The 17,025-nt window shown below is 44.1% G+C and overlaps 1 protein-coding gene across 1 annotated transcript; it reads right to left on the bottom strand.

The window, feature by feature from the left end:
• Nucleotides 1–17,025, bottom strand: DEGS2 (delta 4-desaturase, sphingolipid 2). The gene is made up of 3 exons (XM_035566821.1): nucleotides 16,944–17,025; nucleotides 8,012–8,754; nucleotides 1–1,529 (listed from the first exon to the last, which is right to left on the bottom strand). Exons 1-3 carry the CDS (start codon nucleotides 17,023–17,025, stop codon nucleotides 1,386–1,388), a joined length of 969 nt encoding a protein of 322 aa, XP_035422714.1. The 3' UTR covers nucleotides 1–1,385.

The raw sequence follows: 17,025 nt of genomic DNA on the forward strand, positions 1-17,025 counted from the left end.
TCCCTGACATGAGTGCTGCCACAAAGAAGTTAATGGAGGCTCCCACACCAAGGCCTCTTTTCTGGGGAAAAGGCACACTTCGGTGAAGTGGCAGAAGAAATCTGTCCTTCCTCTTCTCTTCCAGAAGCCCAACCCAGGGACCAAACCAGGATCTGTGAACGAACTGGTGCTCAGCCCCTGCGTCACAAAGGATCCTGCACTGCTGAGCAAGCCTGGCTATTGACCTGACTGCCAAAATCAGAGGAATGAGGAAACTGGAGGAAAAGGAAATGTAGGCGGAGGAACCCAAATTGCTGCAGGCTACCTCAGCTGCCTGTTGTGCCAGGCTCACAAAAGGCCAGAAGACTGCACCAGAATGACTCACTGGATCCAGTGCTGCAGGAGGGAGGAACAAAACTGAGTTTATTGAGGAAATCGGGCTTCCCAGGCCTAACAGTGCACTCTGAGGGATCTACATGACTGTAAAATAATCCTTTCCTTTGTAATGTACATGGGTTTCCAGAAGAAAAAAAGTCAAAACCATTAGAGGGATTAAGCTGTCAGGTTATAACAGGACCTTTATAGATCTGTTCTCCTTTAACCACTTAGTAAGGACAGAATTTAGTAGTCAGCTTTCCAGAGTGCAGGGAAGAACAGGTATCGTGTGCTTCCCATTGTCAAGTCTCCACAATTCAGCTCTGCCACATAACTACATTGAATATTAGATCCTAAGAATAGAAATGGGTTGAGTAAAGGTTTAAACAAAGTTCTGGAATAAAGGTCAAACAGCAGCTACTAAAATAATGATCCAAATGTACAAAAATACATACCTATTCCATTTCATATACAAAATCTCTACCACCAGCCATTGTCAGGCATCAGACACTGGATTAGACAGAAGTGTGAGCTAAAGGCACCCTTGTGTTCTCTTCTAGAGTATCATTTGCTACTGCATGCCAGTCATCCCTGCTTCCACGGTCCTATGCATGCAAAGCATCTACATCACATCTGGCATGAAGAGAAACCAGCCCTCAGCTACACACATGCACGCACACACACACACCCCAAATATTCTGCATTGCAGCCCAGGCAAAAGCTTTGACTGGGACACACTTGTCCCAGGAAGTTAACTTTAAGTCTAGACCAAGATTCATATAAGTGCAGCTTGCTCTAGTGTAGTTTCTCAAGGTTACATACACAAATATCCTTTCTTTAAAAGTATTAGCAAAATAGTATCTAAAATAGTGCATCCAACTGCTGCATTTTGACACTTATCCTCTTGGTCTAAGGAGCACGTAGCAACGTTATGCCAGCACAGAGGAGCATCCTTCTCTTCCTGCAGAACACTCACACCACTCAAACAAACAAACCAAATACCAGTGTAGCTCCTAGCTGGAGCTAGTCCATTAATTTTCTTTTGCCAGCTTGCATTTTCTCTTAACCCTTGAATACGGACTGATACTGTCATCAAAAACAAAGTCCCACAGGACTCGAATCCAGGACTGGTGATAGGGAAGGTTGTCATAATATTCCGCTGCAATCTTCTTCACCTGGAAGAACAAGAGAGAGAAAAAGATGTTTAGCTGCATGGTGTCAGGTGTATTTCAGTTTTCCTTTCCAGATCTGATAGCACAGCTGTAACCTGAAGTTACTTGTTACTGCTTGTGAGTTCCTGAAGTTCAGCCAAACAAGATACACTTAAATCCAGTTAGATACTTCGATTTTGGATGCAAGTTCTGCCTGGCAGTGCTAGGATTTGAAAGATGAGGGACCTCTGCCTTCGGTCAGAACCAAATTTCGCTCACTTGGGAGGTGGAGAGCTCTCCACAGCGAGGTGACTAATCCACCCTACAAATTGCCAGCAATCCAACACGCTGTATTTAAGCAAGGCCTGCCACTTGCAATACTTGTCTGCTGAGGATTCTGGTGAGGAGAGAAATAGCAATTGAGAAAATGCCAATGACAGCCTGGGCTATGCTTGCCTTTTTTTTTTTTTTTCATTTCTTTTTCTCCCCTCCATTCTGCTACCCCCATGCAAACCTGCGAGGGCTTCCTCCTCCAGGCAGAGGAGATCCTGGGGGTGGTCCCTTCTTTTCAGCCCAGTGTTAAAAATGCTGCAGGACTCCTCAGTAGAGCCTGAATTTCACAAAGTTTCATCCCTGTTACAAATCCACAAGCCTTAAAACTGTTGCCACCACAGAAGCATTGCGTGTTTTTGTGGGTGGTAGTGCAGAAAGAGCAAGGCCAGAACCAGAGGACAAAGAGGTTTCAGACCTGGCAGGTTTGGGGAATGATAAGAATTCCTGGGTAGCAGTGTGAGCTATTGCACATTTCACAAAAAAAAAAAAAAAAAAAAAAAAAAAAAACACCAATTTGGGCATTGTTTTATTAAAACTACACTTTCTAGACAAACAAAGCTCTATGCTAGAGCAGTTTGTCTGGCTGGACAGCACGACTTCTCTCTTTAAAAACACTGCAGAATTTCAGAGCCAGCTACAGTGAGCCCAGCAAAGACTTCCAGGGAAATTGTAAATTTAGAGCTACACATAAATGGCCATCTGGGAGGAGGGACTCGTCAGCATCCACAGTGTAATGGTGTAGTCTTAACACAGCACTTTGTGAAAAGGTAAGAGTCACAGCCAGAGCAAAATTATCACAGAATCACAGAATTGTAGGGGTTGGAAGGGACCTCAAGAGATCATCAGGTCCAACCCCCCTGCCAAAGCAGGTTCCCTAGAGCAGGTTGCCCAGGTCGGCGTCCAGACGGGCCTTGAATATCTCCAGAGAAGGAGACTCCACAACCTCCCTGGGCAGCCTGTCCCAGTGCTCCGTCACCCTCACCGTGGAAAAGTTCTTTCGCATGTTGGTGCGGAACTTCCTGTGTGCCACTTTGTGGCCATTGCCCCTTGTCCTATCCCCACAAACCACTGAAAAGAGGTTGGCCAAATCCCTCTGTCTCCCCCCCCACTTCAGGTATTTGGAAAAATTGATAAGATCCCCTCTCAGTCTCCTCTTCTCAAGGCCGAACAGACCCAGGTCTCTCAGTCTTTCCTCATAGGGAAGATGCTCCAGGCCCCGTATCATCTTTGTGGCCCTCTGCTGGACTCTTTCCAGAAGATCCCTGTCTTTTTTGTACCGGGGAGCCCAGAACTGGACACAGTACTCCAGGTGAGGCCTGGAGTAAATTACAAGCCAGCACTGCTCACTGCTGGTTATGTGGTTAGCTCAGCTCCCTAGCAGACACTTCCCTGTGAGGCAGATTGGGTAACACACGTTTTGTTACGATCTTTTACTTCTGTACTTCAGTCCTTGTGCACTCCTTGTGCCAATGGCGTGGCAGTGTTGTGTTGGAGGAGGGAGATTTAATTCAGGTCTCATTATGCTCTGCCTGCCACCAAATACCTATGACTGCCCGATAATTTCCTACATCCTGCTTTGAAGTGTTGACCTGTACTTCAGAGGTGATTCATTTTCGGTGTGATGCAGACAACACCAACATTTCCCCTTAGACACGTTTGTTAATAGCTGGAAGAAGGGTGATTTCCAGGCACTGGGTAAGAGCTCTGCAGATGCAGATTTAATTCCCTGCTCTCCTCCTGTAACCACGGTAAGAAATGATTTAATCTGGGGTTTGCATCCTTCCCTTTCCCAGCTGGGTAACTGAAACAGCCAGCGGATGAGAGGAAGGACTGTTCATGCTGTAAGCTCCTTGGTGAATAAAGGTCACCAGTGAGGCCCTATGCAGACACAAAGGATGTACCAGGTCCCCATCCCCAAAAGCTTCCTATAGTACACAGCTACCCTGGCTGAGCACTTGAGGAGATCCTGTAGTTTTCCTATTTTCCAAAGGAATGCAGCTGTTATCCATGTGAGAACCACGTGAAATTATTCCCATTTGTGATAAACAAGAAATGTCATCCCCAATTGCCACAAAATAGTTTTGCCACCAGGAAGCTTTCCACTGGGAAGAGTGAATTTTGTGACCATGCACACCCTATTCTGGAAGCAAGCAGACCACTCATGGCTGGCAAGCTGCCTGCCAGCGTCAAGGGATGGAGTAGTTGCTTGCTCACCAAGCATATCAGTTTAGCACCTCCCGGCAGGGTATGGTGCCATCTCTTTTAAGTTCAGTCTAGAAACCATAGGAGATGGCTCAGGGCTTGCACTGGAGTGGGTTACCCATCTGCAGGGCAGCAGCTCAGTAGCTCTTTGCTCCTGTCCCTGTTTAGCTTCGTGCTCAGCAGCACTTCGTGCAGGAAGGCAGGCAGAGCTTGCACCTTTGGTAAGGTCTCTGTGCTCCAGGCAGGAAAACTGCATGACATGTACAGAAATCGGGGAGAAAAGATAAACCATAATACCATGATAAAATGTTTCTGACAAAGGAATGGTGAACAGGAAAAATTTAATGAATATAGTTAGAGAGGACACGTGAAGGATTTTTTTATGGAAAAGACAAGGAAGTGTGTTTGGTGCTTGTTTCCATTATGCTAGCATACGGGAGAAAAAAAAAAAAAAGTGTTTTCTCTTCTACAATGCATGTACACAAAAAAAAAGGTTCCCAGCAAAAATAGCTTATCCACTACCATTTGTTTCAGCATCTCCATGTGCAAAACAAAATGATCTCTTTACCTTCCACAGAGTAGTTGACAGGAAGTGCATTTTTTTTTTTTAAATGCAGGTCCCCTTTTAAATACAACATTAAACTACCTTTATTAAGCATACTGTAGGCTAGAAAAGGCATCCCCCATGTTGCATTCTGGGTGCAGCACAAAACCTGTGGATGGCAGTTTTTCCAGGTAGCAATTTTTGCAACCAGTCTTACCATCACCTCAAAAAGGATGGTATTGTGACAAAGTATTTCTACATCCTGCCTCTGCCTTCCCCATTCCAAGCTCTCCTTGTTGCACTGGAAAGGGCCCGTCTGCTTCAATTTCTTCCTCCCTTCTTATAGATCACAACTAGAAGTGAACGGAACCTACTGTGGAAGGACAACCCAAAATCGAAATCCACAATTAGCTAACACTTGGCACCTGGTATATTGGTGCTTTCCTTCAAGTAGATCAAGGAGGTAAGTAATGAATCTTTTGGGTGGAAACTTTGCTTCTGGTTTTGTGTTTGTAGAGCACAGCAACAAGGCCCCCATCCTACTCCACAGTACCAGATAGACACGGAAGTTAAATACAACCTAGTATTTCACCACAAGTGTTACAGACCTTTTGTCCTGGGGCAATACAGGAGTTAGAGATCCTTATGATGAGATAAGAAAGTTGTTTAGAGTGCTAGAAACCAGAGTACAGGAGTTCCCTCCATACTCCTTGACTGAAGAGGAAGAAGAACTCAAGCTAGCCCTCCTGGCCATCACAGGGTTAATGAAACCTGCAGTGCAGAAGGAGTACATCTACCATGTTTTCCAGTCTTGTCTGTCTAATAAATCTGGCTTCATACCATGTCTTCCACTTTTCCCACAAGCTTAATGAATAACTTGTTTGCCTCTGGTAACACGGCAGTTTTTGCTGTTTGTAGGACGAGTATTGAGTTCCTTCTTGTTCTCCTGTCTCCCCTCACTGTAAGTCTATTCAATCCTTCAGATAATGAAGAATGAATCTTCTTACTCACTTCGTGAAGAATGCAATTTTATTGTTCTAAGGCTTCACTCAAAGGCTAATCTGGTCATAAGTCTATAAGTATTTTTTTAGAGAGGTCTTTCGTTGCAATGGGAAGTTTCATGATCTCTTGTATAATCTCTCATTATACTAGCGGGACAAGTTCTTACTGCACACTAATGTCACTCACTGTTAATCTCTAGAAGCTTATGGCACAGCCTATTATATTTCAAGTTTTTCGCAGTCCCAGGGTAAAGGTCTTTCTAGTGGCAAACATATTACTCAGAACATACTGGGTAAGACACCTGTAATAAAGGACAAAATTTACTTCTCTGATAAGCAAGCAGAAGATCCTGTTACTTTTCAAGCTTAAGATCCAGTTATTTTCTGATCCTATTTCTCCCCTGCTCTCATTCATGCAAGAACAGAGACTTTCTTCCACTTTATGTTTGCCAACATTTGAAGAAATGGGAGGTCATCCAAATCAAGCAACTCAATTATTAAAAGTTTGAGTGCTTGAAGACTACATGGAAAAAATAGATCTTTGCTGAGTGAAAAATCTGCTGAGAGTTTAAGCATGGGGAGATTTCTACCCCTACATGTTATGAAGTTCATGCATTAAAACAATCCAGAGAGTCTGTCCCCGCTCCTTCAACCAAGGAGGCAAAGGTTTTTCTCCTCAATTTGCAGGAAAGAACAGACAACGTTTTAACGGTCAAACTAATTTCTACAACAGCTGTTTTGACAAAGGAGTTCCCCTTCATAATAGATTTTCACTTGCAAATGTTCACTTGTCAAAGACTCAAGTTTTCCATATTGTTCTATCGGGCAACGACGACTGACAAGCCTGGTATCTCCTCCACCAGCAGGGCAAGTCTCAGTTGCCCTAGAGCTAGAAACACATGAAAACAAGTCCATGAAATTCAACTAATAACTCTATCCTCTTTACACGGGAGTGCAGACACTTCCAGCTGCTACACTGCCTCGAGAAATTACGCTAAGCTATTTGTGATGTGGGTGGGGAAGAGCTTTTCAGGTCTCGTTCAGGTCTGGAGCAACAGTCCCAGCAAGTTCAATTAGTCACTCACCTCCCTTGTGTAAGATACAGAGCTTAACCTCCTTCTCTTCTCGTATTTACATTTCAGTAATCTAAGTATCTAAGCCTATCTAACAAGTTTGAACATTTGTAACTAAAACTAAGCTCATGCATTTCCCAGCTGAGCTATCAGGTGTATCAGCAATAGGAGTGCCTGATGGGAGAACCTGACATGTGAACGCTGGCTGCCCTGAACCACACCGGGAATAGTCAGCTTCTTCAGTACAGGCCTCCAGCAGTCAAGGGGAGATGTTAAAACAGAACTGCAGGCTGTATAGCTTCTTGTTTTGAACCTTCTGTCAGTGTTTCTGTGTGGAAAAACATTAACCCAAAAAGTGGAGTTCCCAAAATCAATTTGCCCAGATACACCACCATTAAGGTTGTGTTCTGCACTAGTGTGGGGATCACAGCTCCAGAGCCTCAGCCTCCTCAGCTCTGCCTCCTCCTCAGGAGGATGTTGCTGCTGTAGCTCCCAAACAGCAGAAGATGTTTCCTCCCTGCTATGCCAGAGGATCTGTGTGTAGGAGTAATACTCAAAGTCACGTACCTTTGGCACTGCGAGCGCAACTGCCGAGGAACCCTCGCATTAAAATCCAGAAGAACAGCTACATTCCTGGTGGTAGACTCAAAACCATTCCTAGACACCTGGGCTTTGCAAATTTGATTCCCACAACTGATAAAATGTAAACAACAGGGGGCTCGACTTTAGAAAGAGCAAAGCCACGGCGCTTTCCCTCTGACGGACCAGGCACCCTCAGTTTCTGTGGGTGGGGCAGCAGAGCTAAAACAAGTCATGTAGAGTGGGGATTTATTTCCTAGTGCTATTTGTGTCAAGCTGGAACATGCCCCAGTACTTATGTCATCTCAAAAATAGACTTTTGTTTGATGTTAATCAAGCAATAGAGTTAATACATAGATTGATCATTAGACAATTTTCAAGTAGTGATTGCCTCCTGACTCACTTCACATGGGCCTTTACTCTTATAAAGGCTCTTAAAAGACAGTCAAAACTGGGTAGCTGAGCAAAAGCAGTAGAGAAATTTAGACTATTACTTGAGGATCTTATAATGCAAAAATATTACTCGAGCCCTCTGAGGCTCAGAAGTTCATGTTTCCTTCAAATAACCTACATATTCTAGCACTTTGGCAGCTATTTCTCTCAATGCCCTGGTTAAAAAGAAAGAATTAGAAACAAATTCAGAGATCTTTCTCCTTTTATCCTTTTTCTAAAAAAAAAAAAAAAAAAGAATGATCTATGATTTAGAGTGACTGCTTTGAGACAGTTTAGCAGCTTTTATAAAAATCCAGGTCACTGCGCTTGTGCTTTACTTACCATTGGCAACTTGCACCCAGGAATGCTGGGGAAGTCGTGGTGCTCCATGTGGTAGCCTACGTTAAAGGTGAGCCAGTTCAGAGGTCCATAATAAGAGTAGGTCTCGTATCCTTTTAAAAACATGTAGTGTTCTGCTATGAAGTGCCCAGAAATGGGATGTAAACCCATGCAAAGTATTGTACCTGCTATTAAGTAAATAATAGGTTTGAGTCCCCAAAGGTAGTAAATGATAAGATCAACAGAAAACTGCACAATGGCATTAAAAATTTCCATCCGTGTGATTGCTTTGGGGTTCACGTACAGCGGTCTCAGACTGTAGAAGAAAGGCTGGAGGAAGAGCCAAAGCAGTTTCCGAAGCGGCGTACAGAAGAACCAGCCTTCAAAGTCCGTGGGAATGTCCACATCCAGGCTGTCCCCACCAAGGTACCGGTGATGGTCTATGTGGTATTTCTTGAAGGAGGCAGAGTAAGGGATACCTATTGGCAGGTTGGCAAAGACCGCAAACCATCGGTTCCACTTGGCCTGCTTGTTCCCAAAGGCGACATTGTGTGAGATATCGTGGATGGCTAGGGTCAGCGAATGGTTGATGCAACCCCCAAAAGCATAAGCCCAAAAGAAAATCCATTTCCAAGATAAGTCTTTCACCAGATAGCACGCTAGAAACTGCGTGAAAACCATTCCAGATACAATCCACTTCAAGTGTGGATCAGGTCCCATCAAAGTCTTGATCTCTGGATATTTTGCTAAAGAGAAAAATGCAGAGAAAATCTCATTAACTCACAGTTAGGTAAACAATCAACACTGGTGCTTTTTACTTTTATCACCTTAAATTTGAGGCCCTAGATTTATAAAATAGAAATTCCAGAGCAAAGTAACCACTACAGCAAAAACTTTATTAATGTATGGGCTCCATCCCCACTTCCAGCTTCATGTCCAATACGTGTGTGCATATATATTGGATGACCCTGGTGGTCAACAAGTGGCACCACGCACCCTCACGAGGATGAGTATTAGGATGCTAATAACCATCAAATGTAAGCTCAAAAAGCATCTTTTTCAAGTTTTTCCACTTTGCTTTCTTTTTGCCCAATCCAGTTACTATTTTCAGCAGAAGAGAGATACAGGTGCCTCCTTTGTAATCCTTTCCACACCTTGGTTTCAGACATACTAGCAGGGCAAGAGGGCTGTGCAACAGGCTCTCCTGGTTTTACTCTGTGGTTACATGACAACTGTAGCATTAAGAAAAGTTTCATAAGTGAGTGTTCGCCACTGCTTACAACGTGCACAAGTCTTTGCACATGCTAACATCACTAGAAAGTCAGTAATATTATCAGGAATTTTTAAGATACAGATATTTTTTTTCCTATGTTCCCATTCATTAGCCTGTTCCCAAGTCACATATCAGAAAGAGGCATGAAAAAAATCACATAAATAATCCCACATGCAGCCTCACAAATACTGCAATAAAGGATTAGAGGGACACAGATTAGACTTGCCAGGTCTGACTCTTGTCAGTACAGGACCAGCTTACCAATCTTTGGTGGCTGTCCAATTGATCTTTTACATATATATACATATATATATATATGTGTGTGTGTGTATAAAGAATTCCAGCTTATCTTCTAGGTGCTGTTCTTTCCTTCACATCTCTTCTTTACAAACCCCCCACTTCTCACTCCTAGTGCTACCTTGCACTGGAATTTTTCCAGTTTTATGGCCTTTGCCCACTTACTAACCTCCCTGTTTTTACTCATACTCTGCATTTATCAATAATTGCAGCTCTCATAGATAAGACTGTTGGACAAGTCACTCATTCTGGAGCCTGAGGTTACACAATGCGTCCCTACAAATTTGATAGGCACATTTTATGAATAGAAAATCAAATGTCATCTGCCTATCACTGTGATACCGATGCCATAAAATGAGGTAACGACGATTTGCATCTGTGCAGCTGTATGTACTATAAACAAACACCGGAGACAATACACACAACTTCATGTGACCTTGAAAGCAGTGCCAGGCACTGAGCGAGGGATGCAAATGAGGGTTTTTTTTATAGGAGTGAACCTTGAGAAGTCTGCGGCAGAAGTTAAGGAAGCAGGTTGATGCAGTCATGCTCTGCAACTATTCCAACAACTTTGGAGCCTGGTGGTCAACTGCAGCCAGGCTCGACAGATGTTAAGAGACAAAGATTAAGTGTTATGGATGATGATGAGAGAAGGGATATCCTTGGCTCCTCCCCTTGTGCAGACAAGGGGACAAAAATCATCATTAGAAATATTCAGGCACGTGGGAAAGCACTAGTAAAACCTCGCATCATTCTCAAGTCAGCCTAGCTTTTTGACAAAAATCTCTTAAAAAATCCAGATTTTTGTTCTCACTGTTTTGTTTTTGTCCTTGTTTTTGCAGTTTTAGAAATTATACTTTTTCACACTAGAAATGGTAACATTGTAGAAATTGTTCCCTCATACCTAGACAGGTACTAAAGGTTTTACACAAAGTGCCAGGATATCTGCTTTCAAGAATAACTTGATATAATAACCTGGTCAGGAAGTCCATTACAGAAATATTTGTATATAGCTTCATGTCCGCCTTAGGGATATCTGTCCAAAAGTGAGAAATTCCTTTTTTAAATCAAGCAACCTCAATCCTTCAGTCATGCAGTTGGCAGAGAGAAGTTACTGCAGCCACCACACACCCGCTGTTGCACAGATACAAAATGGCCAAATCTGTTCTGCCTGGCCAAAGTCAGGTCACTTCAATCAAAAAAAAAAAAAAAAACACCAAAAAAAACCCTAAGTGGACAGGAAAATGACTAAGCAGTGCTTTTATGTTGTAGTTTGAGAACAGTGAAAGTTTTGACCTATTTATTGTTGTTGCAGCTTACCTAGAAGGGAGTTCAGAGCAGTAACCAGCAGCAGCACTGTGTGCAAGCAGCGATGCGGGCAGCTTGCGTTCATCACAGGTGACAGCTATGAAGTAACTTGCTAGGGTTTAATATTAAATTGAACGTCATAAATTCCTATCCAACAGTAAATTTTTGTATAATAGTTAAGCCAAAACACTGTGTACACTTATCATTAATACTGATAACTGCTTCCTCTTTCCAGGAGGCTGCTGACAGGTGCAGCTGCAAAGCTCCTGAAGGCTCAAAGCCCCACCGGTGGAGTGGCTGCAAATGCAGAACGTTGAATGCTGACCCTTCCAAAACTTACATTCCTTCTGGCGTCTGCTACAGTTTCACACTAAGATGTATATGAACTTGCATCATGCTGCTCTTTCCCAAATCTCTTCTCTCTTTGTCTTTCTAAGCACTATTCCGTTATTAACATGACCAGTTTCTATAAGGCCAGAGTCCATTGCTTCCCAACAAGCACTGGGTCAGGGCTAGCATATGAAGATGGTCATAAAATATAATTTATAGTGAGCTCTTCGTTATCAACAGTCATGTCATGGATGGGGAACAGGGACATGAGAAAAACAAACAAATATTTTGCCATTCTAAGTAGAGAGGAGAAGAAGGAAAGAAGAAACACAAAGTTAGGTGACCATAACCAGGATTTGCCCTTTAGAGTACAATCAGGACAGTTCCAGCTACTCTGTCTCCGCAGCACATGCTCCAGCCTCCAGCTTGCTGGGATTTGTTAGCTCAGCCCAGCAGAGAGCTTATCCCCATGCACTGCTTCCAGTTGTCCAGAGAGAGCCAACATACTGCCACTGGCAGAGCAGGCATACTGGTGTGGATGTACAGCAGTGCAGAAACATGACTTTTCTGTCTCCAAGGTCAGCACATGGTGAAAAAGCAGTGCAAGCACTTTAGCACAGTATGCAGCTGTAGTTAATAATTCTGCCCAACCCAACCAGCTCCACAGTCTCCATGCCATAAACTCAGAGCAACTGAAAACTCCACCGGGACGAAGAAATACAGCACTTCCCACTTGTTCAACAGTGTGGATAAAAGAACAGTAGTCAAGAGAGAACAAATGCTGAGAGTTTATTTTCAAAAGCATTCATGATTCTGAAACAACTCGTTTACCAAATTAACAATTGCAGAGATCACTCCACTGTTGTGTGTAAGCATCAGTTACCTTTCTAGAGGCGTGCCTCATTCTGAAACACCACTGACAAAGAGCATCAAGTTAAAAAAATGTAGTCAGAGGACCTTTCTGGGAGTCCAGGAGCACTCGGCGTAGTTCTACAGCAATCCCCAGTTAGGGCTGGAGTAACTGTTCCTAGAGAAGCAGTCACCAGTTCCTGGTGTTTCTCCTCCTCAGGAGACAGTGAATACCTGATCTAGCAAGAGATGTCCCTGCCGATGCCGGGGGGTGGACTAGAAGATCTTTAGAGGTCTCTTCCAACCCAAACCATTATATGATTCTACAAATATCTTGTTCTGAACCATCACTCATTCTCTGGTCCCACTGATAATGCTTTGTTTTAAGATAACTCTGGAGAGACCCAGTTAGATCTCAGTGAGGGCAACAGACACAAATTCTCATTGCTTTGACACCACGTACTTAGCACTTGCACATTTTGGTAGACACAAGATTTGGACACGGACAAAAGATGGAGCAGTTCAGAAACACAGAAGTGGTGGAGTTATAAAGGAGCAGCAGTGCTCACATCCATGAGAGGCAGGAGTAACAAGAGAAGGAATTTAATTTCTTCATCTTCCTTTACTTTGACCACAAATGCGGCATACAGTTATAGCCACAGTGGGCATACTATTCAGTATAATGTTTTCAGAAGGCATGTTAAAAAGGAGGAAAAGAAAAAAGTCTGTGATGCTGCTGTCCTGGACTATGTTCTATTAGATATGAGTCCATGCCAGATCAAATAAGAGATACCAGGCACAGGATGTTAGCTCTACCACACTATGTCTTACGTTGGAGCTGGTATTTGTACCAAAAACAAACAAGCAAATAGGTCAGTTTGCTGACATGATAGTGTTTTGCTTTTTAGCAGCTCAGCCTGTGAACACGCTCACAAACAGCACGGCCCATTTGAGTTGCATTTAATTCAAACCATACGTGAGCCAGGACACAGGTAGGACACACCCGGAGGACAGCATGCATGACAAAAGCTTTGCTTTCCTTCGTCTCCTGCCCCCTCCAGCGTGCAAACTAATAAGGAGCCTTTTTGACCCAACTAATTACTCAGACGTTTTACATATCCACTATGCACGGACTTCTACTTGCCCCTCAGGAGCACCTGAGCCGCTTTGTGCTGTCAGGCCCAAAGGAGCTGGGTCACCCAGAAGTGCCCACCAGAGGCAAAGCGCTGCAGTGGTGCCACAGTACTGGTAACAGAGGTGGATGGTGTCAGCACACCACTATTCCAGCAGCTATGACCCGTTTGTTTATGCTTGGTTATTAGCTGGCTGGGAGTAAGGGGACATAGGAGTGTAAGAAAAAGTGCTCCCAACAACCTCAAACAAAAACATGCGGCATGGAGCACGCTGAAGCCTTCAGTTGCACTTAATACGTTGTCAGCAGAAGACCACGAACACCTAGGACATTGTCTTTCTGCTCGTGCGATTTATTTTGGAGGTGATCCCCAAAGGGAATTTGCATGAGCACGGAGACGGCAGCTATTCTGAATGCGCTGATCAGAGAACAGGCACATCAGTGGCAGCAGCGAGCCCACGTACTGCAGTATAAAGGGGAAACAGACTCAGTTTCTTTGCCAGAAGCATATGTAATTCAGAGCTTTGATTTATGCTACTGAGATATGCATCTTGCACATTTTAGTAGGTGCAATTTATCAGACTTTTCATAAATGTGAAGTTTAAGTAGGCAGAGGAGTCATCTGTAAGAAATACTAAACTAATCTGTAAATAAATGAGCAAAACTACTGTCTGGAAACTATTATACTCAGAAATTGGGTAAATGTGAAAATCAAATGGATTCTGGCCTTTGCTTTGTGTCCTCTCCTTCCCTCCCAGTTTAACATCTCAGCCTTTCTACAGGATAAAGCACCTATGCCATCTACACTATAAAGTAACTTGCCAAAGAACCAACTATATAATCATGCTTGGATGTTAGATCATTTGCAGCTACTCCCAGCCTATCATGAGCAACACTGATTCAGCCCTCATCTTCAGCAGCAAACAGATGCTTCTCTAAGGAACCCGAGAGACAAGACACCTTCTGACCAACCTACAGTAATTCTGTAGTTAGATCCAACACACAGCACATATATGATCTCATTCTTCCCATGCCACAACATATTGCTCATTGCTTGCATTTGGAGAACTGATTGCAGATGAAATGACCATTCATTGTGTGCTTATGGTGTTACCAGCATCTGAGCAATAAATCTGTTCATTTTCTCTCAAGACAGAAAAAAACACCAACACTTCCCATTGTGTAAGATCACAGTACTACACGTTTTAATCCAACAGACCCTTACTGGCACTAATGTTGAAATATTAATTCTTCTAGAAGTACATATCCCCTCTACATTACACCTGGTCTCTCCCTGCAATAGCAGATGAAAACCCTTCTTCCACTGGGTTAGTTTTCAGCCAGGTCTTTCCCTTACGCAGCTCTCCACAACGTTACACAAGTTCTCCCACGTGCCTGGTGACAGGACGAGGGGGAATGGGCTAAAGTTGCGCCAGGGGAGGTTTAGGTTGGATATTAGGAAGAAGTTCTTTACCGAAAGGGCTGTTAGGCATTGGAATGGGCTGCCCAGGGAAGTGGTTGAGTCACCATCCCTGGAGGTCTTTAAAAGACGTTTAGATGTAGAGCTTAGTGATATGGTTTAGGGGAGGACTTGTTAGTGTTAGGTCAGAGGTTGGACTAGGTGATCTTGGAGGTCTCTTCCAACCTAGATGATTCTGCGATTCTGTGAATCGTACCCCTAGTAGGCTCATCTGTTGCAACAGAGCCCTGCTATAAGCCAGCTTACAGCCAGCCCTGTCGGCACACAGCCCTCCCGCCCAGCGGATAACCATCTGCCCCAAAGATCACTCCTGGGTCAAATATGCCAGGGCTGCTACCTGGGAATCTGCAACCACCGCAGCCGGAAAGCTTGAACCGACAGTTCTTGAAAAGATTTCTCTAACTCAGAGGCATTTTTGTCACTCAGGCATATCATAACCACCACCAAAAGTCATAGAGGCACTAGGGCTGCTAACAATTAAACCGAGACACGAAATTCAGTTACTCCATAGAAGCAGGTTGGGAAAGCAGCATAAGGAAATAGCGCGTCTGTGGAAAGAAGCTGCCTAATGTGTTTGTCAGGCTCCCTGTATTTTCTTCCCTTATAGATAATTTTCAATTTGCATTTAAATCCAAGTAGCCATGCCTGAGAGAGATCAACATCTCCAAAAGCTACAGCCTAAACAGAAAACAATCCAGTTTCAGTACTTAACTACTAAATCATTAACCTACAGGGAAGGAAATACTTCCTTTATCGGCACGGAATGCTTCTGTCCCTAAAGCAATGCTATACACAAAAATGTAAAATACAGGGATATTTATGGATAAATGTTCATATGTATACGAGATTCACGAATCGTACTCTGCTCAACAGACACTAGATACTTTGCTAAGTACACTTTAAACACCAGGGTTTACTGACGCTCAGGCATTGAGCAATACAGTGACAGTGATTACACCGATATCACATGGGATATCATGACAGTTTCAATAACTTTTGGTGATGTTTTGGCATTCATGACACTAGTTTCATGACCCTTTCTGCCCAGCTAGTCCATATCTCCACTTCCCCACCACTCTTCCTGCTCCCTCGCTGGGGGGAAGGAGACAGACCTAGATTCCAGCTGCTCTTTCTGAGCCCAAAACAAGTGTGGGGCTAAGCCTCTGCAAGCATTAGGCTGATAGGTCCCAAAAAAAGAGTTTGTCAAGGCAAGGGTAAGGCAGCCCAAGCACTCCAGCACTGCCTTTCACCACAGGCTGCAGACTCCACTCCAAGCAAGATGTGGAAAGCAGGAGGTTAGCAAGGGGGGAGCCCCACTACACACACTCCTAGCCAGAGCTCACCAAAACATAGTTCCCATCACCAAAAGCATCAGTGGCACGACACCAAGGGGCAGCATTTTTATATAATGATATCATTTGTCTCTCTGTCATTATTACAGAGTAAAATAATAGCTATTTTCCTGGATACAATTCAAACCTGTACCAGGATATTCCACCACCGTAACTACATGGGAAATGTTTTTCTAGCTTAGACCGATCCTGGATTAATCTACGAAAGCATGGAGGAGCTGAGAAACGGCACCTGGTTATCGCAGCCCCTGCCCAGCCCTCAGCCACAAGCCCCAGCCCCTTCCTTTATAAGGGATCTTTAAAAAACTTCATGCTGCTGATTGGAGGGAAGGAAAAACAAGTCAAAGTCTTCTTTATTGATAAAATGCTGAAGGGAAAAATTCAGGAAATACACAACAATATTCTGCAGCAATTCTGAATTATTGGTTCTTCTTGGAAAACAGCTTCAGGAAACCCCAAGCACCCCATCATATTTATATGTACAGTTAAATGCTGCCTGCACAAAAGGAAAAAACAAGGTAGCTATACCTCCTTACTGCTATACCCCCTTACTGCCAGGACAAAGCAAGCAGCAGGGCTTTCTGCTGCTCTCTGGCAAGCTCACCCACATCCCCATTTGTGCTACTGCCACCAAAAAGATCTCGCATTGAGGAGGGATCCCAGCCAGCCTCCGCTGCCTTGACAAGCGGAGCAGTTCAGCTCCCCTAGCTGAAGGAGGAAACCGTGAGGAAAGAAATTCAAGGAGCATATTGTATGGGAGAAGCGATGAAACGCCGCAGATGTTCCCCCCATGCTCTTCCACCTGCTGCATTAAAGCCGGGGGGCGGCTCGCCGTGCCCCCTCCGGAGGGGGAACAACCCCGGCGCCCCCCTACAACCCCGGTACCCCAACCCGGGACCACCCCCCCGACGTACCCAGGATCTCCTTCCTGCGCTGCGTGTGGGGCTGCTCGGTGTAGACCCACTCGAAGTCCCCCCGAGCCACCCGGTTGCCCAT

This window comes from Cygnus atratus, chromosome 5, assembly GCF_013377495.2.
Source record: "Cygnus atratus isolate AKBS03 ecotype Queensland, Australia chromosome 5, CAtr_DNAZoo_HiC_assembly, whole genome shotgun sequence".
Lineage (NCBI taxonomy): Eukaryota > Metazoa > Chordata > Aves > Anseriformes > Anatidae > Cygnus > Cygnus atratus.

Excerpts from the sequence above, each read along its gene's own strand:
- DEGS2 (XM_035566821.1), bottom strand. The coding sequence starts at position 17,025 with ATGGGCAACCGGGTGGCTCGGGGGGACTTCGAGTGGGTCTACACCGAG. Across the intron at positions 8,755-16,943 it reads GCGCAGGAAGGAGATCCTGG|CAAAATATCCAGAGATCAAG; the intron begins GTACGTCGGGGG and ends TTTTCTCTTTAG. Across the intron at positions 1,530-8,011 it reads CTGGGTGCAAGTTGCCAATG|GTGAAGAAGATTGCAGCGGA; the intron begins GTAAGTAAAGCA and ends TTGTTCTTCCAG.